The 16421-nt window shown below is 39.0% G+C and overlaps 2 protein-coding genes across 2 annotated transcripts in view; both read left to right on the plus strand.

Annotated features, from left to right (window-relative positions):
- The first annotated feature begins 376 nt into the window (after positions 1 to 376).
- LOC311072231 (uncharacterized protein) lies at positions 377 to 3121 on the plus strand. Its single transcript, XM_084097094.1, has 4 exons — positions 377 to 689; positions 765 to 884; positions 1287 to 1405; positions 1507 to 3121. The coding sequence occupies exons 1-4, from the start codon at positions 449 to 451 to the stop codon at positions 2899 to 2901; spliced, it is 1875 nt and encodes a 624-aa protein (XP_083953220.1). The 5' UTR covers positions 377 to 448; the 3' UTR covers positions 2902 to 3121.
- Positions 3122 to 12364: 9243 nt separating this feature from the next.
- xgb (x globin) overlaps positions 12365 to 16421 on the plus strand; it is a 31603-nt gene continuing 27546 nt past the window's right edge. Inside the window, exon 1 of the mRNA XM_084096844.1 lies at positions 12365 to 12671. Within this exon, the coding sequence (XP_083952970.1) occupies positions 12499 to 12671 (173 nt within the window). The 5' untranslated portion in view covers positions 12365 to 12498. The remainder of the gene's footprint in view (positions 12672 to 16421) is intronic.

Consider the following 16421-nt stretch of genomic DNA (forward strand, 5'->3'; position numbering starts at 1 on the left):
ATACATAGTTTTGTGTTTTATATTGTGTCGGTCTCCAGCTAACTGGCTAAATCACGTTATTCCTGTCTTACTGAAATACTTCTGCTAAGGAGCTGTGGGCCACTATTACCTAAAACTGTGTCTATTAATGCAGATTGTCATTCTTACGACTTAGAGTAAAGATAAGGATGGGACACGATTTGTATTACAAAACTTTAATGTTACATCAGTCATTCACGTTAATGCTCGGCTATTCCAAATGCAGCCCCTTTAACTCTCATCTTAATGAGGCACAGGTGAAAACAATAAGCTGATTGAGAAATAGTTTTGATTGGTCAACCTTTATCAGCTTGTGATTCAAAAGTGACTACAAATAGCACAGTGTCTCATATTTTATAGTCAAGATTATTTCAGTAGCGGTTTTTTTTGTGTGTGTGCACGCTCTTGTGAGTAGTACAACAAACTCACCATGCCTTGGACAATGGGCATCTTACTTTTCTCAATGTCTGTGATCATGTTGAGTTCTTCTTTAAGAGCTGGTCCTGAGTCCTTTTTTGAATCAGGTACTCCTTATGGAGCAGTCTCTGAAAACACAATCCATTTGGGCAAACTTTTGATTGGTGCTCAAGGTGTAGTATCTGGTAAAGAAATGGAAATATCTGGGCTTCGGTCAGCAGAACAGTCTGACGAATACCGGTCAAATGAAGAAGGTAATTTGAGATCCTAATTTAAAGTTGGACCTACTTTTAAATGTGGATTACAAGTCAACTTGAGTTCTTTTTAAGAGCGGTTCCGCCTTGCTAAAGCTAAGCTGCGGCGTCTGGGTCCTTCTGTGTACTGTGGAAACGATTCAATGACCTTGCGCATTCCAGGATCAAGGACGCCGCACTTTCTGATTGATCGAGGTAAGTTATTTTGGATTTGTGTACCACCATGCATTCCCTAGATAATTTTATGTTACGTGCACAAATAATAACCTAACATTGCGTGTGTGTTGAAGTTCTCATTGATAAATTAATTTAACCATTATGCTGTGGCATTAATGCCAATGAATATTATGTAATAGAAGAATGTACATGAATTGCAAATGTTTTTCTGAGACTTGTACATTTATATTAATTGTATGACTGGGTATTTAAAAATGTAATCGAATAAGTCTTATATAAGAACTTACTCTTAAAGTAAGATATGGGGGTTTGAACATTCCGACATGCAAAATCGCCACACTTTCTGGTTGATCGAGGTAAGTTGTTTTGAGTTTGTTTTATATTTATATTTATATATTAATTCATTCATTTATTCATCAGGAATTGAGTCACCAGTGTCTCTGTCTGAGATGCCAGCCAGCTGTGGTTTCTCACTGAAGCGGGCGCGCAGAGACGTTTCTCTTGGTGCTCCATACCAGGGCTGTCATGTCAGACAACAGGTTAGTGTGCATACTAAAGATGAGTGCACTGTAGCTCTGCTCCAACCAAGTGAAAAGTGGGCCTTGGAATGAATTCTCTTTCTTCTCAAATTTCCTAACAGGGTGGACGTTATATTCTGCCACTCCTTATAATGGGGGCTCCAGTGCAAATGTCTTGTCCTGTGACGCAACCAATGCTGGCCCCAACAACCGTTGCTCCGGTCCAGGACCCAATTGACAGTCAACAAATGTTTTACCCTTTCCCATTTGGAAAACCCATGTCGTATCCTCCATATTCTCATGGTCGCCCTGGTATAGCTCCCACTGTGCCACCTGCAACGACTACTCCTCTTCAAGACCCTCGACAACAAATGTTTTACCCTTTCCCATTTGGAAAACCCATGTCGTATCCTCCGTATTCTTATGGTCGCCCTGGTGTATCTCACACTGTGCCACCTACAACGACTACTCCTCTTCAAGACCCTCAACAACGAATGTTCCCTCTTCAAGACCTTCGACAACAAATGTTTTACCCTTCCCCATTTGGAAAACCCATGTCATATCCTCCATATTTTCATGGTCACCCTGATGTACGACCTATAGCTCCCACTGTGCCACCTACAACGACTCCTCCTCCTCAAGACCCTCAACAAGTGTTCCCTCTTCAAGACCTTCGACAACAAATGTTTTACCCTTCCCCATTTGGAAAACCCATGTCATATCCTCCATATTTTCATGGTCGCCCTGATGTACGACCTATAGCTCCCACTGTGCCACCTACAACAACTACTCCTCCTCAAGACCCTCAACAAGTGTTCCCTCTTCAAGACCTTCGACAACAAATGTTTTACCCTTCCCCATTTGGAAAACCCATGTCGTATCCTCCGTATTCTTATGGTCGCCCTGGTGTATCTCCCACTGTGCCACCTACAACGACTACTCCTCTTCAAGACCCTCAACAACGAATGTTCCCTCTTCAAGACCCTCGACAACAAATGTTTTACCCTTCCCCATTTGGAAAACCCATGTCATATCCTCCATATTTTCATGGTCGCCCTGATGTACAACCTATAGCTCCCACTGTGCCACCTACAACGACTACTCCTCCTCAAGACCCTCGACAACAAATGTTCCCTCTTCAAGACCCTCGACAACAAATGTTTTACCCTTCCCCAATTGGAAAACCCATGTCGTATCCTCCATATTTTCATGGTCGCCCTGGTGTATCTCCCACTGTGCCACCTACAACGACTACTCTTCAAGACACTCAACAACAAATGTTCCCTCTTCAAGACCCTCGACAAATGTATCCCATGTCAATGTTTGATCCAGATCACTTTCATTCTAGAGGTTTCCCAGCGCCATGGCATCACCAGTCCATGTACCCGAAGTTTCCTTCAGACATGTACCACTTCGAGACCCCAGCAACAACTACACCTTCCACGACCACTGCCCAGTTTGACCAGTTCGCAGGTTATCCTCCACTGTACCCAAAGTTAAGGCCGCCCTCCTTTTGAACCCCTTCGTGTTCCATATCCATTCATGCCCCGGTATCATTAGGATAAAGTCTTTCCTCCTCGCATCCCCAAATCTGTGTCTTCTCCTGCTCGGTCACAATCTATCTACTGGTCTCTCATGAGTAATTGTGATGTTATTCCAAAGTGGCAATTGATACTGGAAGAGACTGACTTTTTCTCCTTTTCAGGTTCATAAGCCTAATAAAACTTCATGAGACACTAATTGTTGGTTTTATTTTCCTCCTTTCTTTAAACTGGTTACGCCTCAGTTTTAATCTAAAAAGCTTAAAGGAGAACTTGGTAACTTTTTTAACTTAATAAAACTGTCTAGAAATCATTTGTATGGTTAAACAACCTGTTCTGGTGATATTGGTGACTTTCCCCACTCCCCCCAGCGTTCCCAGGCGGAAAACCAACCTTGCAACTTGGGCACTACCGTCCCGGCAAGATAGAAATTGGAAGTCTCGTGAGAAGCGAGAACTAGAACGAGAACGAGCGCGAAACACAAATTGCTTTACGGCAATTCGACATAAACACCCACGCATGTATGATGTATTACCAGATTACCCACCTCGGTAGACATAGCTCCACACCATACAGTTGGCTTGCTCCGATCAAAACAAACGCACATGAGCAGCGGTAGAGAGGGGGAGGAGGCCGCCGCAAGTGAGTTTTTTACGACCGTGTTGTGAAATATACGCCCCCCCACAGCTGTAGGGGGAGCTCGTGGGGAAAACATGCGACAACAAAAGGGAAAATCAGCGAAGAAGTGACTAGAGTTCGCTAGAGTTACCGAGTTCTCCTTTAAGTTGTCTTCATGCATGCTTGCCCTATACAAAAATCATGGATCTTTCTTGTATAATTTACAAATGCTTAAACGCAGCATGACAAATGAAAACCTAACATTCTAAATCTTAGATATAGTGTAAAGCCTCTACTTGTGCAACAGCAGCTCAATTACTGAAACATTCCTAATATTGAAACAAATGAAATGAGTAGCAGATCACTGAAATAAGAAATGGCTGGATCCTATCTTAGATGGAGTAATAGTCAGGTGTTTAAGTTCTTTCCATTACTTGGACATACAAAGAAAGGGACTCTTTGAATTGGTTTTGTTTCATGTGGAAGCCAGACTCGGAAGCATAGACAAATGTCTGGGAGAGGATTAGTTGGAGTAATTGGATAAGGACAAATAAGATGAAGAATGTGTGCTCAACCTTATCTTTGCTGAAAACATCTGTGGGTGCTTGGAAGTGTTTTGGCAGTGTATCTTTTTTTTTTTTTGAGAAGCTTTGCTATGATACAGAATATCCATGAAAGTGTTAGTATCTCATTTCACAAATAGTTTCTGTATTGTTTCTATATAAAAAATATCAATACATTGCAAAGTATTTGCTCTGGCTCTTGTTTTAAATTTTGTTCTGTTATTTATGCCTGTTGACATTGTACAAGATGTGATGGTTGGTTGGTGTGGTGTTTGTCATGCCCCTTCTCCACAGTGATTGGACGGCTGGGTAAAAAGTGACAGTGATTAGCGCTGGTTTTACCCAAAGTTGAACATTCTTCAACTCTCAGTGCCCGGTAAAAATCTCATTAAGCTCCTGGCATTTTAAAAATGTGGCGCTCCCATTGAAAACAATTGGAAAAATACGCCAGCCACGTGAAAACACTTTTGTTGACACACACAAAAATGGCGCGTTTTTGCTCACACCCAAAAAAAGCCACATTTTACAAGCTATAATAAATGATCTGGGGATATTTTGAGCTGGAATTTCACAGACACATTCTGGGGACGCCATAGATTTATATTACATCTTGTGAAAAGGGGCATAATATGTCACCTTTAATAAAAATTAACCTTTTTGAAAATGCTCTCCAAAGTGAAAAAACTTGAAAACGCCGTTTTCGTGTTGTAGTGTGGACTGTCCACTACAATGCGAAAACGGCGTTTTCAAGTTTATCCACTTTCTCATCCACACTGAAACGTCGGAGAACGCTAAATTCACCTTACTGCAAAACCTCACAAATTCACTGAGATGAATTTGTGTGAGGTTTTGCAGTAAGGTGAATTTAGCGTCAGATTTACAGGACATGAAAGAGCTGGACATGTCTGCCAATCTCAAAATTATTGTTTCGAAACTTCCTTTTAAATTGAGGGAAAAATTTTGAAGTTCTGCATGTGATATTCGAGAGAGACACAACCGCAGACCTAACTTTAATGATGTTGTACACTTTGTGGAATATCAAGTCAAAATCTTGTCTGATCCTATTTTTGGTGATATTCAAACTACTGAAAGAGAAAAGCAGGTTAAAGGGGATGTGTATACAGCAAAGTCTAAGTTGAAGCGAGACACCTTTGCTACAAACGTCTGCGCTGTTAGCAAAGTACAACACATCAGCATCAGCATCTTGTCAACATCAGCATCAATTGTTTACTCTGTTTACAAGATCACAGTCTGGATGAATGTCAACGATTTGCCAAAAACAAACATCGTGAAAAGATCAACTTCTTAAAGGAAAAAGGAGTATGCTTTGGGTGTCTCAACACTGGGCATTTGAGCAAAAATTGCGATAAGTGTAAAATCTGTGAAAAATGCAAACAGAGCCATCCAACAGCTTTACACATTCACGTCAAACAAGTGGACAAATCAATGAACATCTACCCCAATGAACCTAAACCAGCTGTAAACCATACGCTTGTGTCAGCTCAGACATTTGGGAGCCAGACCGGGGCCGGTGGCAATGCAACGCTCTCCATCCTGCCAGTTCAGGTAAAAGCACAAAAAGGCAACAAGGTGATTCAGACCTATGCATTTCTGGACAATGGCTCAACATCCACATTCTGCTTTGAAGCTCTTATGCGTAGGCTTAATCTCACTGGGACAAAGTCAAAAATATGTTTGTTAACGATGAGCCCAAAGACATTGTGAATGGACTTGAAATAGCTAGCCTTAATGGAACAAGGTACTACAGTCTTCCAAATGTTTACACACAGAAAACGATGCCAGTAAATACAGCAAACGTCATAAAACAAAAGGACCTTACACAGTGGCCTTACCTTGAGCACATTGAAATCCCTGAAATTGATGCTAACGTGGAGTTATTAATGCTTCAAAGTTGCTGGAACCATGGGAAATTGTTAATAGCCAAGGTGAGGGTCCTTTTGCTGTTAAAACCCTATTAGGGTGGGTGATCAATGGCTTAGGAAAGAATTGCAAAGACAACATGAATGACAATGGCTGTCATAGTGTTGCTGTAAACAGATTATCTGTGGAATCACTTCAGCTGCTATTGGAGAAGCAGTACCAAAGTGACTTCAATGAAAAAATTGCTGACGACAAAGAAGAAATGTCAAGGCAGGAGGCAAGATTCATTGAAATAATGGATCAATCTGTAAAATTAAAGGACGGACATTACAGTTTAAAGCTGCCATGCAAAGCCCAGAAGGTAACACTGCCAAACAATCGTTGTATTGCTGAACAGCGCCTCATTGGACTAAGAAGGAAAATGGAAAGAAATGAGAAGTTCCACCAAGAATATGCAAGCTTTCTTGAGAATGTCACCAGCAGTGGCGATGCAGAAATAGTACCACAGGATGAACTGCGTTGTGGAGAAGATAACCTGTTCTATATTCCTCATCATGGAGTGTATCACCCACGCAAAGGCAAGTTGCGAGTTGTCTTCGACTGCGGAGCTAAGTTTAAAGGAACTTCTTTGAACGAACAGCTTCTGCAGGGTCCGAACCTCACAAGTTCCTTAATAGGAGTGTTTTTACGATTCAGACAAGAACCAGTTGCTTTTATGTCTGATGTGAAGTCTATGTTCTATCAAGTCAAAGTGGCTGAGGAAGACAAAGACTTTCTAAGGTTCCTGTGGTGGCCTAATGGAGATCTGTGCAAGCAAGTTGAAGAGTACAGAATGACTGTACATCTCTTTGGAGAAGTGTCGTCGCCTAGTTATGCTTTAAGGAAGACTGCAGACGACAATCGGAACAGTTATTCGGACGAAGTGATTGACACGGTACATAGAAATTTCTACGTGGACAACTGTCTGAAAAGCTCACCATCTGTGCAGAAAGCGGTACAGATTGTCCATGACCTGGCTGACCTTTGCCAGAAAGGAGGTTTTCATCTTACACAATGGATCAGTAACAGTCCCAAAGTCCTTCAAACAATTCCTGAGAAAGAACACTCTAAAAGTGTGAGTGAACTCAATTTGGACATAGACCAACTCCCGGTAGAAAGGGCACTGGGGCTACACTGGTGTATGGAAAATGCCAAATTTAACTTTCGTATGAACTGCAAAGAACGGATGCAAACACGACGAGGGATTCTATCAGTCATTAGTTCAGTGTACGATCCCTTAGGGTACCTTGCGCTAGGGCTGGGCGATATGGACCAAAAGTCATATCCCGATATATTTAGGCTGAATATCGATATACGATATATATCTCGATATTTTTTTCCGCAAAGTGAGAGCAAATGTTCAGTCAAAGTCAAAGCCAAATATGACATGTCACAAGTAGTTTTATTGAAACCGGCTATTTCAGTGAACAGTTGCAAAATCAAATGAATAAATAATAAACAGGTTTCTTCACCTTAGGGCTGCACGATTATGACAAATATTTTATAATTGCTGATTATTCCCTTGGAATTGTAATTGTGATTTATTAATTATGATTATCAAAGTTTACATTGAATATATATATATAAACAAATTTTGTGTAAACATGTTATAATTTGCCTATATACAGTATATACATACATACATACAGTATATATATATATATATATAGGCAAATTATAACACGTTTACACAAAATTTGTTAACACACACACACAAGTACTTTTCCCCTTTACTTAACATAAATTGTAAGAATATGACTAATAGTAAATTAGGCCTATTCTAAAGCTATTAAATAGCAGTCCCAAACTAGCTTTTGTCAATACAATGTTGGTATGAGCCACTACAGTCATTTAAAAATATAAAAAATAACACAAAGACAAATAAAGTGGCATTTTGGGGTTAATATGGAAACGACAGTTACCATGGTGAATACACAATATTAACAATAACTGTTAATGAAACATGGAAACTGCTCCTGGTGAATAGAATGAAAATCATACCTGCATTACTTTTATTTCGTGTAATTTACAACGTAATGGCGTTGCATGCTCGTAGTTTCTTTTGCACTTGATCAGTGAAGCGATACAGCGCGCCGCCGCATTTGCGCGTGCAATTGAAGAGTGTGCGCTACGAGAACTGGATAACGGCTGACAGGACAAGAAAGTCCGTTTTTCTGAGGTGAAAGACACTTATGTCACTGCCTGGTAGTTCCTATTGTACTGGGTTTTCTGAAGTAGTCATGATTCGCCTCTCATAACATGCTCTAAACACGCACGCAGGGTGGAAAAGGAGGGGCGGGGATCAGTGCAGAGAGCTCCGGGTCAGCTGCTGCTTGGAGCAAGGATCACAGCGCAAATTTGAACTATATCGATATATGCGATATGGTCTAATTCCATATCGCATTTCAAAAATATATCGAGATATTTTTTATATCGATATATCGCCCAGCACTACCTTGTTGCGCCAGTCCTTCTTCCAGCCAAGCACATTTTACAAGAGTTGTGCAGAATGAACTATGGCTGGGATGAAGAAATTCCACAAGCCTTAAAACAACAATGGTTGTTCAGAGTGAGTAGGTGCTTGAAACCACATGACTTTGGAACACCAGTCCATGCCCAGTTGCACCACTTTGCTGATGCCAGTGAAAGGGAATATGGCACGGTAACATACCTGAGGTTACAGAACAAAGCAGGTCATGTACATGCTTCCTTTCTTCTTGGAAAGGCCAGAGTAGCACCTCTTAAACCTGTAACCATCCCTCGTTTGGAACTCACTGCTGCTGATTTGGCTGTTCGGGTGGACAAGATGGTAAAATCAGAGTTACAGCTTTCTTTGCTAGGATCCTGTTTCTGGACTGATAGTAGTACAGTCTTGAAGTACATCAGCAATGAAAACAAAAGATTTCGAACATTTGTGGCCAACAGAATAACCATCATTAGGGAAGCTTCAGACCCAGCACAGTGGCGGTATGTTCACACAAAACAAAATCCTGCAGAAGACGCATCTAGAGGACTGACGGTCCATAAGCTTCTGAACAGCAACACGTGGCTATCAGGTCCAGAATTTCTGTGGAAAGCAAGAGGAACATGGTTGCAGTATGAAGTAGAGTCCACAATGGAAGAGGATGATCCAGAGGTCAAACTGGAGATCTCTACAAACACAATAACTATTCAAGAGGACAATGCAACAAATCAACTCATCACATATTTCTCTGACTGGAAAAGGCTGCAGTTGCATGGTTGCTCAAGGTCAAAAAGACTCTATTGGAGTTGAGTCAAAGAAGGAAACAACTTGTGAAGGTTGAAATGGCTGATCTTTGTTATGTTGACAAGAAAATGTTGGAAGCCAGAAAATCGTTGGAACGAGACAATGTATCCACTGAGGATCTATTAGCAGCAGAAAATGCTATCCTTCAGTTCTGTCAGAGGGAAAGATTTGACAAAGAGATTTGTGCACTAAAGACAGGAAAACCCGTAAAAAGGTGTAGCCCTATCTACAAGCTGAATCCTGTTCTAGAGGATGGACTTTTAAGAGGTGGAAGGACTGCAATGCCCGAAGAGAGCAAACACCCAGTCATCCCGTGTAAAGATCAGTACATCTCCATGTTAATTCTTAAAAATGTTCATGAACAGATGAGGCATGGTGGGAGAAATTACATCCTCTCCAAATTGAGAGAAAAGTTCTGGGTCACTCATGCCAATGCAGCAGCAAGGAAAATCTTGTCAAGTTGTGCTTTTTGCAAACGTCACAAAGGAAAAATGTGTGATCAGAAAATGGCTGATCTCCCCAAAGAAAGGATTACTCCAGACTTACCTCCATTTACTAACGTGGGAGTGGACTATTTTGGGCCCATTGAGGTAAAACAAGGACGTTCCTATGTGAAACGTTATGGGGTTATCTTTACATGCATGGCCAGCAGGGCAGTTCATTTAGAAGTGGCACACTCATTAGACACAGACTCTTGCATCAGTGCTATTCGTCGATTCATATGCCGAAGAGGACCCATGGCACACTTTCGCTCAGACAATGGCACAAATTTCACAGGAGCAGAGAAGGAGCTAAAAAGAGTTAAACAACGAATCAGTTGAGAAAGCTTTAATACATGACAACATCAAGTGGACATTCAACCCACCTACAGCTTCACATCATGGCGGTGCGGGAAAGCATGATCAGACTGGTCAGGAAGGTCTTAGTATCTGTTTTACATCTACAGGCTTTAACTGATGAAACCTTAGTCAGCGTCTTATGCGAAGCCGAAGCAATCTTGAATGACCGACCAATTACGAGAGTAATTAGAGCCACTGACACCTAACCATCTTCTTACTTTGAAAAGGAAACCAGTTTTGCCTCCAGGTCTGTTTGATCAAAAGGACCAGTACGTAAGACGAAGGTGGAAACAGGCTCAGTATCTTTCAGATTTATTCTGGAAAAGGTGGACAAAAGAGTATCTTGTTACTCTACAGGAAAGACAAAAGTGGAACAAAACAAAACGTAATCTTACGGCAGGAGATATCGTTTTGGTTGCAGATGCTACAGCACCACGAAATTCTTGGATGATTGGAAGGATTATTAAATAATTTCCAGACAAATCAGGCATAGTCAGATCTGTGCAAATCAAAACCAAAACAAACGTAATTGAAAAAATTAGGCCAAAATTAGGCCTATTGGTAGAACAGTCAATGTAAAATTGAACAAACACACCAAAGAGGGGTTTATTTGTTTGTTTATTTTATTTTGTTGTTTTTATTGTAAGATGTTTTTTGTTGTATTAATGTCTCCATTTATGTTTATGTTTATAATTGTTATGTCTTGTAGTTCCATGAACAATTAGGGGCCGGGTTGTGTTGGAGCCATTCTGTGTATTGGGATGGGTTGGCGCTGTAGTTCTGCCACAAGTCTACTTAAGACAAGTAGTCCAGTCATTTTATGAAAAAGGTTGAACAAATTGCAACAGAAGCAAACTCAACTGATTTTGTATCCTCAATATGTCCTGAGTTAGGAAAAAAAAGTCCAGAAGAATCCCATTAGGGGAAAGTTTCGAAAAAGACCCAAATATAGTCTATTCATTCTTTTTCTTACGTACAGTAAATAGGGTAAAAAATGTAACCTTTAGATATCACCATGAGAATTACTGAGTTGATTACTTACATCAATACAAACAAAAAATGTATTACAAGTTTTTTTAAATTGTTTGTTAACATGGACAAACGGTGCACAATCTAATTACGTATGTGCTAATTTGCATAAATACCACAACAGATCTAAACATTGGGTATAGCCAGGTGAAAATATCTTGTTGACACATAACAGTAAAATACTTAATGTTAAGGTCTGAATGGAACCCATTTAGGCTACTCATGAACATTAATACATAGAGGCAGGAAGAAGTACTTTAAACCAGCCTTTATTAATTATTATTGCAGATATGAGGTTTGGGGCTGGGTCCGTGGGACTGTTTCTGGGGATTCACTTTTTATTTTACTTACCTTTTGTCTTCTGCATTCTCCTTACCATTGTCTCCTGTTCTTCCCTCAGACTCGTCCTCCAGAAACAGTCCCACGGACCCAGCCCCAAACCCAATCTCTGCAATAATAATTAATAAAGGCTGGTTTAAAGTACTTCTTCCTGCCTCTATATATTAATGTTCATGAGTAGCCTAAATGTGTTCCATTCAGACCTTAATATTAAGTATTTTACTGTTATGTGTCAACAAGATTCAACAAGACATTTTCACCTGGCTATACCCAATGTTTAGATCTGACTTGAGTTAAGTTTTATTTTAAGAAGTGTTTCATTTCGTTATATTAATAAATGGATTGGCATATCTGACTTTAAGTTCAGACTTTTGAAAGTTTATTATTTTTACCTTATTTAATTATTTAAGCCACAAGGAAACAGCACGTCGAAAACACGCGTGCAAAACAACTCAAATGAGCGCCAACAATCGCTTTTCACAATAGGCTACACAACATTTCAAAGCAGCTTTACAGAAAGTGCACGAGTCTGCAATTTTATGTAACTCTATGTATTTCAGAAATACAAAATCACAGTTAGCTAAAAATGTATTAATTTAAACAATGTAGTTATACAATGAGCTCATTGAAGTAACGGATAGGCTACTTGTTTATAATATTGTGATAATATTACTTCATTTTCTAAGTGTGACATATACAGTATTTGGCATTCTGCAATGAATTTAAAATAGCCTATTCTGATTTTGCAGGTTTGAAGCAAGTGTTTGAGGATCTCTCTCATGTTATGATGATGATGATGATGATGAACTCCTCCCCTCCCGGTGAGCGGGTTTCAGGTTCTGAGTCTCTTACTGAAGGTCTGTTTCTAGACAGACATGGAGAAGCTGAGCGACACAGACAGCTAGAGACACACGGATAGCCCAACGAGCTGACTGAACATAACCAGCGGCTTATCTGACAGACAGCTGAGGAAGTTTGGATCGGGATCGGGATCAGGATGGGCTGCGCGATATCAGGATCCGGATTGACTCCGAGAACACAAGAGATCAGAAACACGGAGGACGAGGAGGGTTCGGCGAGTCTCACGCCGCGTCACATACACCTGATCAAGGAGTCCTGGAAAGTCATTCAGGAGGACATCGCCAAAGTGGGAATTATCATGTTTGTCAGGTGAGAATTATTGAGTGAATTACTGCAGCTTTTATTCCACTCTCGTTTATTTGTGCAGCGCTTTTCGAAATACAAAAGCAGCTTTATAGGTAAAGGCATGTTTCAATCCGTGATGTCAGTTTGTGTAAATATCAACATGAAAACAAATAATTATGTTCCACGTTAAATGTTAATAACAGATACTGATATTTTTAGACCTGTTGATGCTTCACAACAGCTTAATGACTAACATTTAACGACATATTGATATATTAGCCTAACGTCATGCCTCGCGGTCCAAACCGATGAAAACTGGAGGGGCTAGTTGTCACACTTTTTCACACTCTATCTATCTATCTATCTATCTATCTAAACAAAACAAAAAAAGCTGGGTTGTTTCAACCCATGTTTGGGTCAAATATGGACAAAACCAACCGTTGGGATTTAAATTTAAAAACCTAGACCAACGGTTCAAAATTCAAACCAACGGTTGGATTTGACCCAAACATGGGTTGAAACAACCCAGCAATATCTATCTATCTATCTATCTATCTATCTATCTATCTATCTATCGTATCTATCTATCTATCTATCTAAAAAAAAAAAAAGCTGGGTTGTTTCAACCCATGTTTGGGTCAAATATGGACAAAACCAACCGTTGGGATTTAAATTTAAAAACCTAGACCAACGGTTCAAAATTCAAACCAACGGTTGGATTTGACCCAAACATGGGTTGAAACAACCCAGCAATATCTATCTATCTATCTATCTATCTATCTATCTATCTATCTATCTATCTATCGTATCTATCTATCTATCTATCTATCTATCTATCTATCTATCTATCTGTCTATTTAAAAAAAAAAAAAGCTGGGTTGTTTCAACCCATGTTTGGGTCAAATATGGACAAAACCAACCGTTGGGATTTAAATTTAAAAACCTAGACCAACGGTTCAAAATTCAAACCAACGGTTGGATTTGACCCAAACATGGGTTGAAACAACCCAGCAATATCTATCTATCTATCTATCTATCTATCTATCTATCTGTCTGTCTGTCTCGCTGTCTGTCTGTTTGTCTCGCTGTCTGTCCTTATATTGTCTTTTGAAAAACTTTTAAACATTTCCACTATTAATTAATACACAAACAAAATATACTGTTATTTTAACATGTAAATCCTTTAGCGGGGCAAGTTGTCTCAATAGAAATGTGATGTAGCCTATTGTAATTGTATTACAGCCTAATGTCTAGATTTATATCAGCAATATTAAAAAAAGAAAATTCTGAACCCAAGTGCCACATTTACTTTTAAGAATAAAAATAATATTGTCTCACAGCAAGTCAATCACAGAGGTAAACTAAATCCACAGACAAAAAAAATCAAGTGTTTCTATTTCTCAGATTAACATTTTCTACCAGTTTTTACCATCCAATCAATTCACCACAAAATAAATCAAGTACCGCCTCTTGTTGCATTTCCTTTTTGCAATTGGATGTCACATTACGAACACAAAATGGCATTTCACATTGACTTTAATGTCCAGTGCCTTATGTGTGAGTGTTTGTTATTGGTTTGCACTATAGAGGAATGTAAAGAGTTTTTCTTCTTGGTTGCGTTTTTAATGCATCTCTGGCATCATAAAAAAGTACAAGGTCACCGTGCGACTCAAAAGTAGAATACTGAGAAAAGTGCAAACCGAACCGCTGCATCAACAGAATCGGGTTAAAATTATGATTCAGAAGCAACTTTCACAGTCTCTAGAGAGCTGATGCTCATTTTTTAACCATATTAACATCAGTTACAGTGTGCCAGTCAGACTTTCTTTTGTGCTTCAATGATACTAAATTATAGACGTAATGTATATAGATGTACTCTAAATAAGAGCATCTTTAGAAAGAGTTTAATCTAAGTAAAGGTTCATTAAAGTGACTTAAATACACCAAATGTCCAGATGATGCTTGAAAGCACTCGTCTGATCTTTTATTGGTTGTTATATTAAACCTTTATTAGCAGTGCTCATTATTATGATCTCTGTATTCTGTTATTGTTGCTTAATGTATTGATTTTGAATCTGACGGCTGCATCGTGACACAAACATTTGCTGAGAGGAAAAGCATTTTTTCAGGAAATTGATTTTGTGGGCTTTTATGAACTGAAGTCGTTATATTTTTTACGATATCAGTATTAAAAGCAGTGATGTATCCATCAAACAAACACACTGTAGACGTAATAAATCTTTCCAAACACATTAGGACACGTTCGTTTGTCAGCAGAACTGCTCATGTAACAGATTGTGTGTGTGAAACAGCTGTTATTATGAAGATACGACTGCAAATAAAGAGAAACACTCTTGAAGAGTTTCAGATCACACAGATGATGAAAGGAAAGAGCTGAAGATTCATCAAATCCTTTCTCTTCACTTTTCTGTCTTTTAATCAGCTGGTGATTCTTACTCAATGTATGAATGTAGTCAATGTCAAAAGTCACATTTAATACGTGAATTATGGTCTAATTCTGGGCTCGATCATAAACTGACCCTATTTGGATTCAATATAATTAAAAAATTTCACTCTATGAAAAAAACTAAACAAAAAACAGTAATGCTTTAACATTAATAGTTCTCACACATTCTGAAAACGTATTATTGTAAAAACATTTATTTACTAACTTTTCTCCCCCACAAACATAACTTTATAAACATTTTATTGAAGCTTGTTTCTATGGAAGCTTGTTTCCGCCACTGAATAATAAATAAATAATAATAATTGTGCCTTTTAATCTCACAATTCTGCCTTTTTTTCTCACAATTGTGAGATGTAAAGTCGCAATTCTGAGAAATAAAGTCGCAATTGGGAGATATAAAGTCAGAATTGCATGATATAAAGTCGCAATTGCGTGTTATAAAGTCAGAATTGTGAGATATAAACTATTCTGAGGTAAAAAAAAAAAAAAAAGTCTCTTTTTTCCCCTTAGAATTGGACTTTATATCTCACAATCCTGAGAAAAGATGTCAGAATTGCGAAATATAAACTCGCAATTGCGTGTTATAAAGTCAGAATTGCGTGATATAAAGTCCCAATTGCGAGAAAAAAAGTCAGAATTCTGACTTTATAACACGCAATTGCGACTTTATTTCACGCAATTCTGACTTTATATCTCGCAATTCTGAGAAATAAAGTCAGAATTGTGAGATGTAAACTCGCAATTGTGAGATAAAAAGTCGCAATTATCTTTTAAAATGTTTTATTTTGTGGCGGAAACAAGCTTCCATATGTTTCCACCATGGAAGAAAAAATAAAAAAGGTATTTTCGTCGTTTTAGGTATGAACTTGAATTGCAAGAAATAAAGTCTGAATTGTGCAAATAAAAGGTCGCAAATACCTTTTTTTATTCCTGTATTCTGTAGTGGAAACAAGTTTGCGTAGTATTGAAACAGAAGATGTGTGGAAAAGCACTTTTTCTGTGCGCCTTCCTGAAGCTCAGACACGGCGCTCGCAACGCCGAGATCATGGGTTCAATTCACAGCAAAAATGTACGGCATTAAAGGGATACTCCACTTTTTTGTTAAACAGTTGAGTTCTGCCGTTTTCAAATCCATTCAGCCGATCTCTGGGTCTGGCGGTACCACTTTTAGCATAGCTTAGCATAGATCATTGACTCGGACAGGACCATTAGCATCTCTCTCAAAAAAATGACCAAAGAGTTTCGATATTTTTCCTATTTAAAACTTGATTCTTCTGTAGTTACATCGTGTACTAAGACTGACGGAA

Source organism: Abramis brama (genome assembly GCF_963993115.1).
Source record: "Abramis brama genome assembly, chromosome: 21".
Lineage (NCBI taxonomy): Eukaryota > Metazoa > Chordata > Actinopteri > Cypriniformes > Leuciscidae > Abramis > Abramis brama.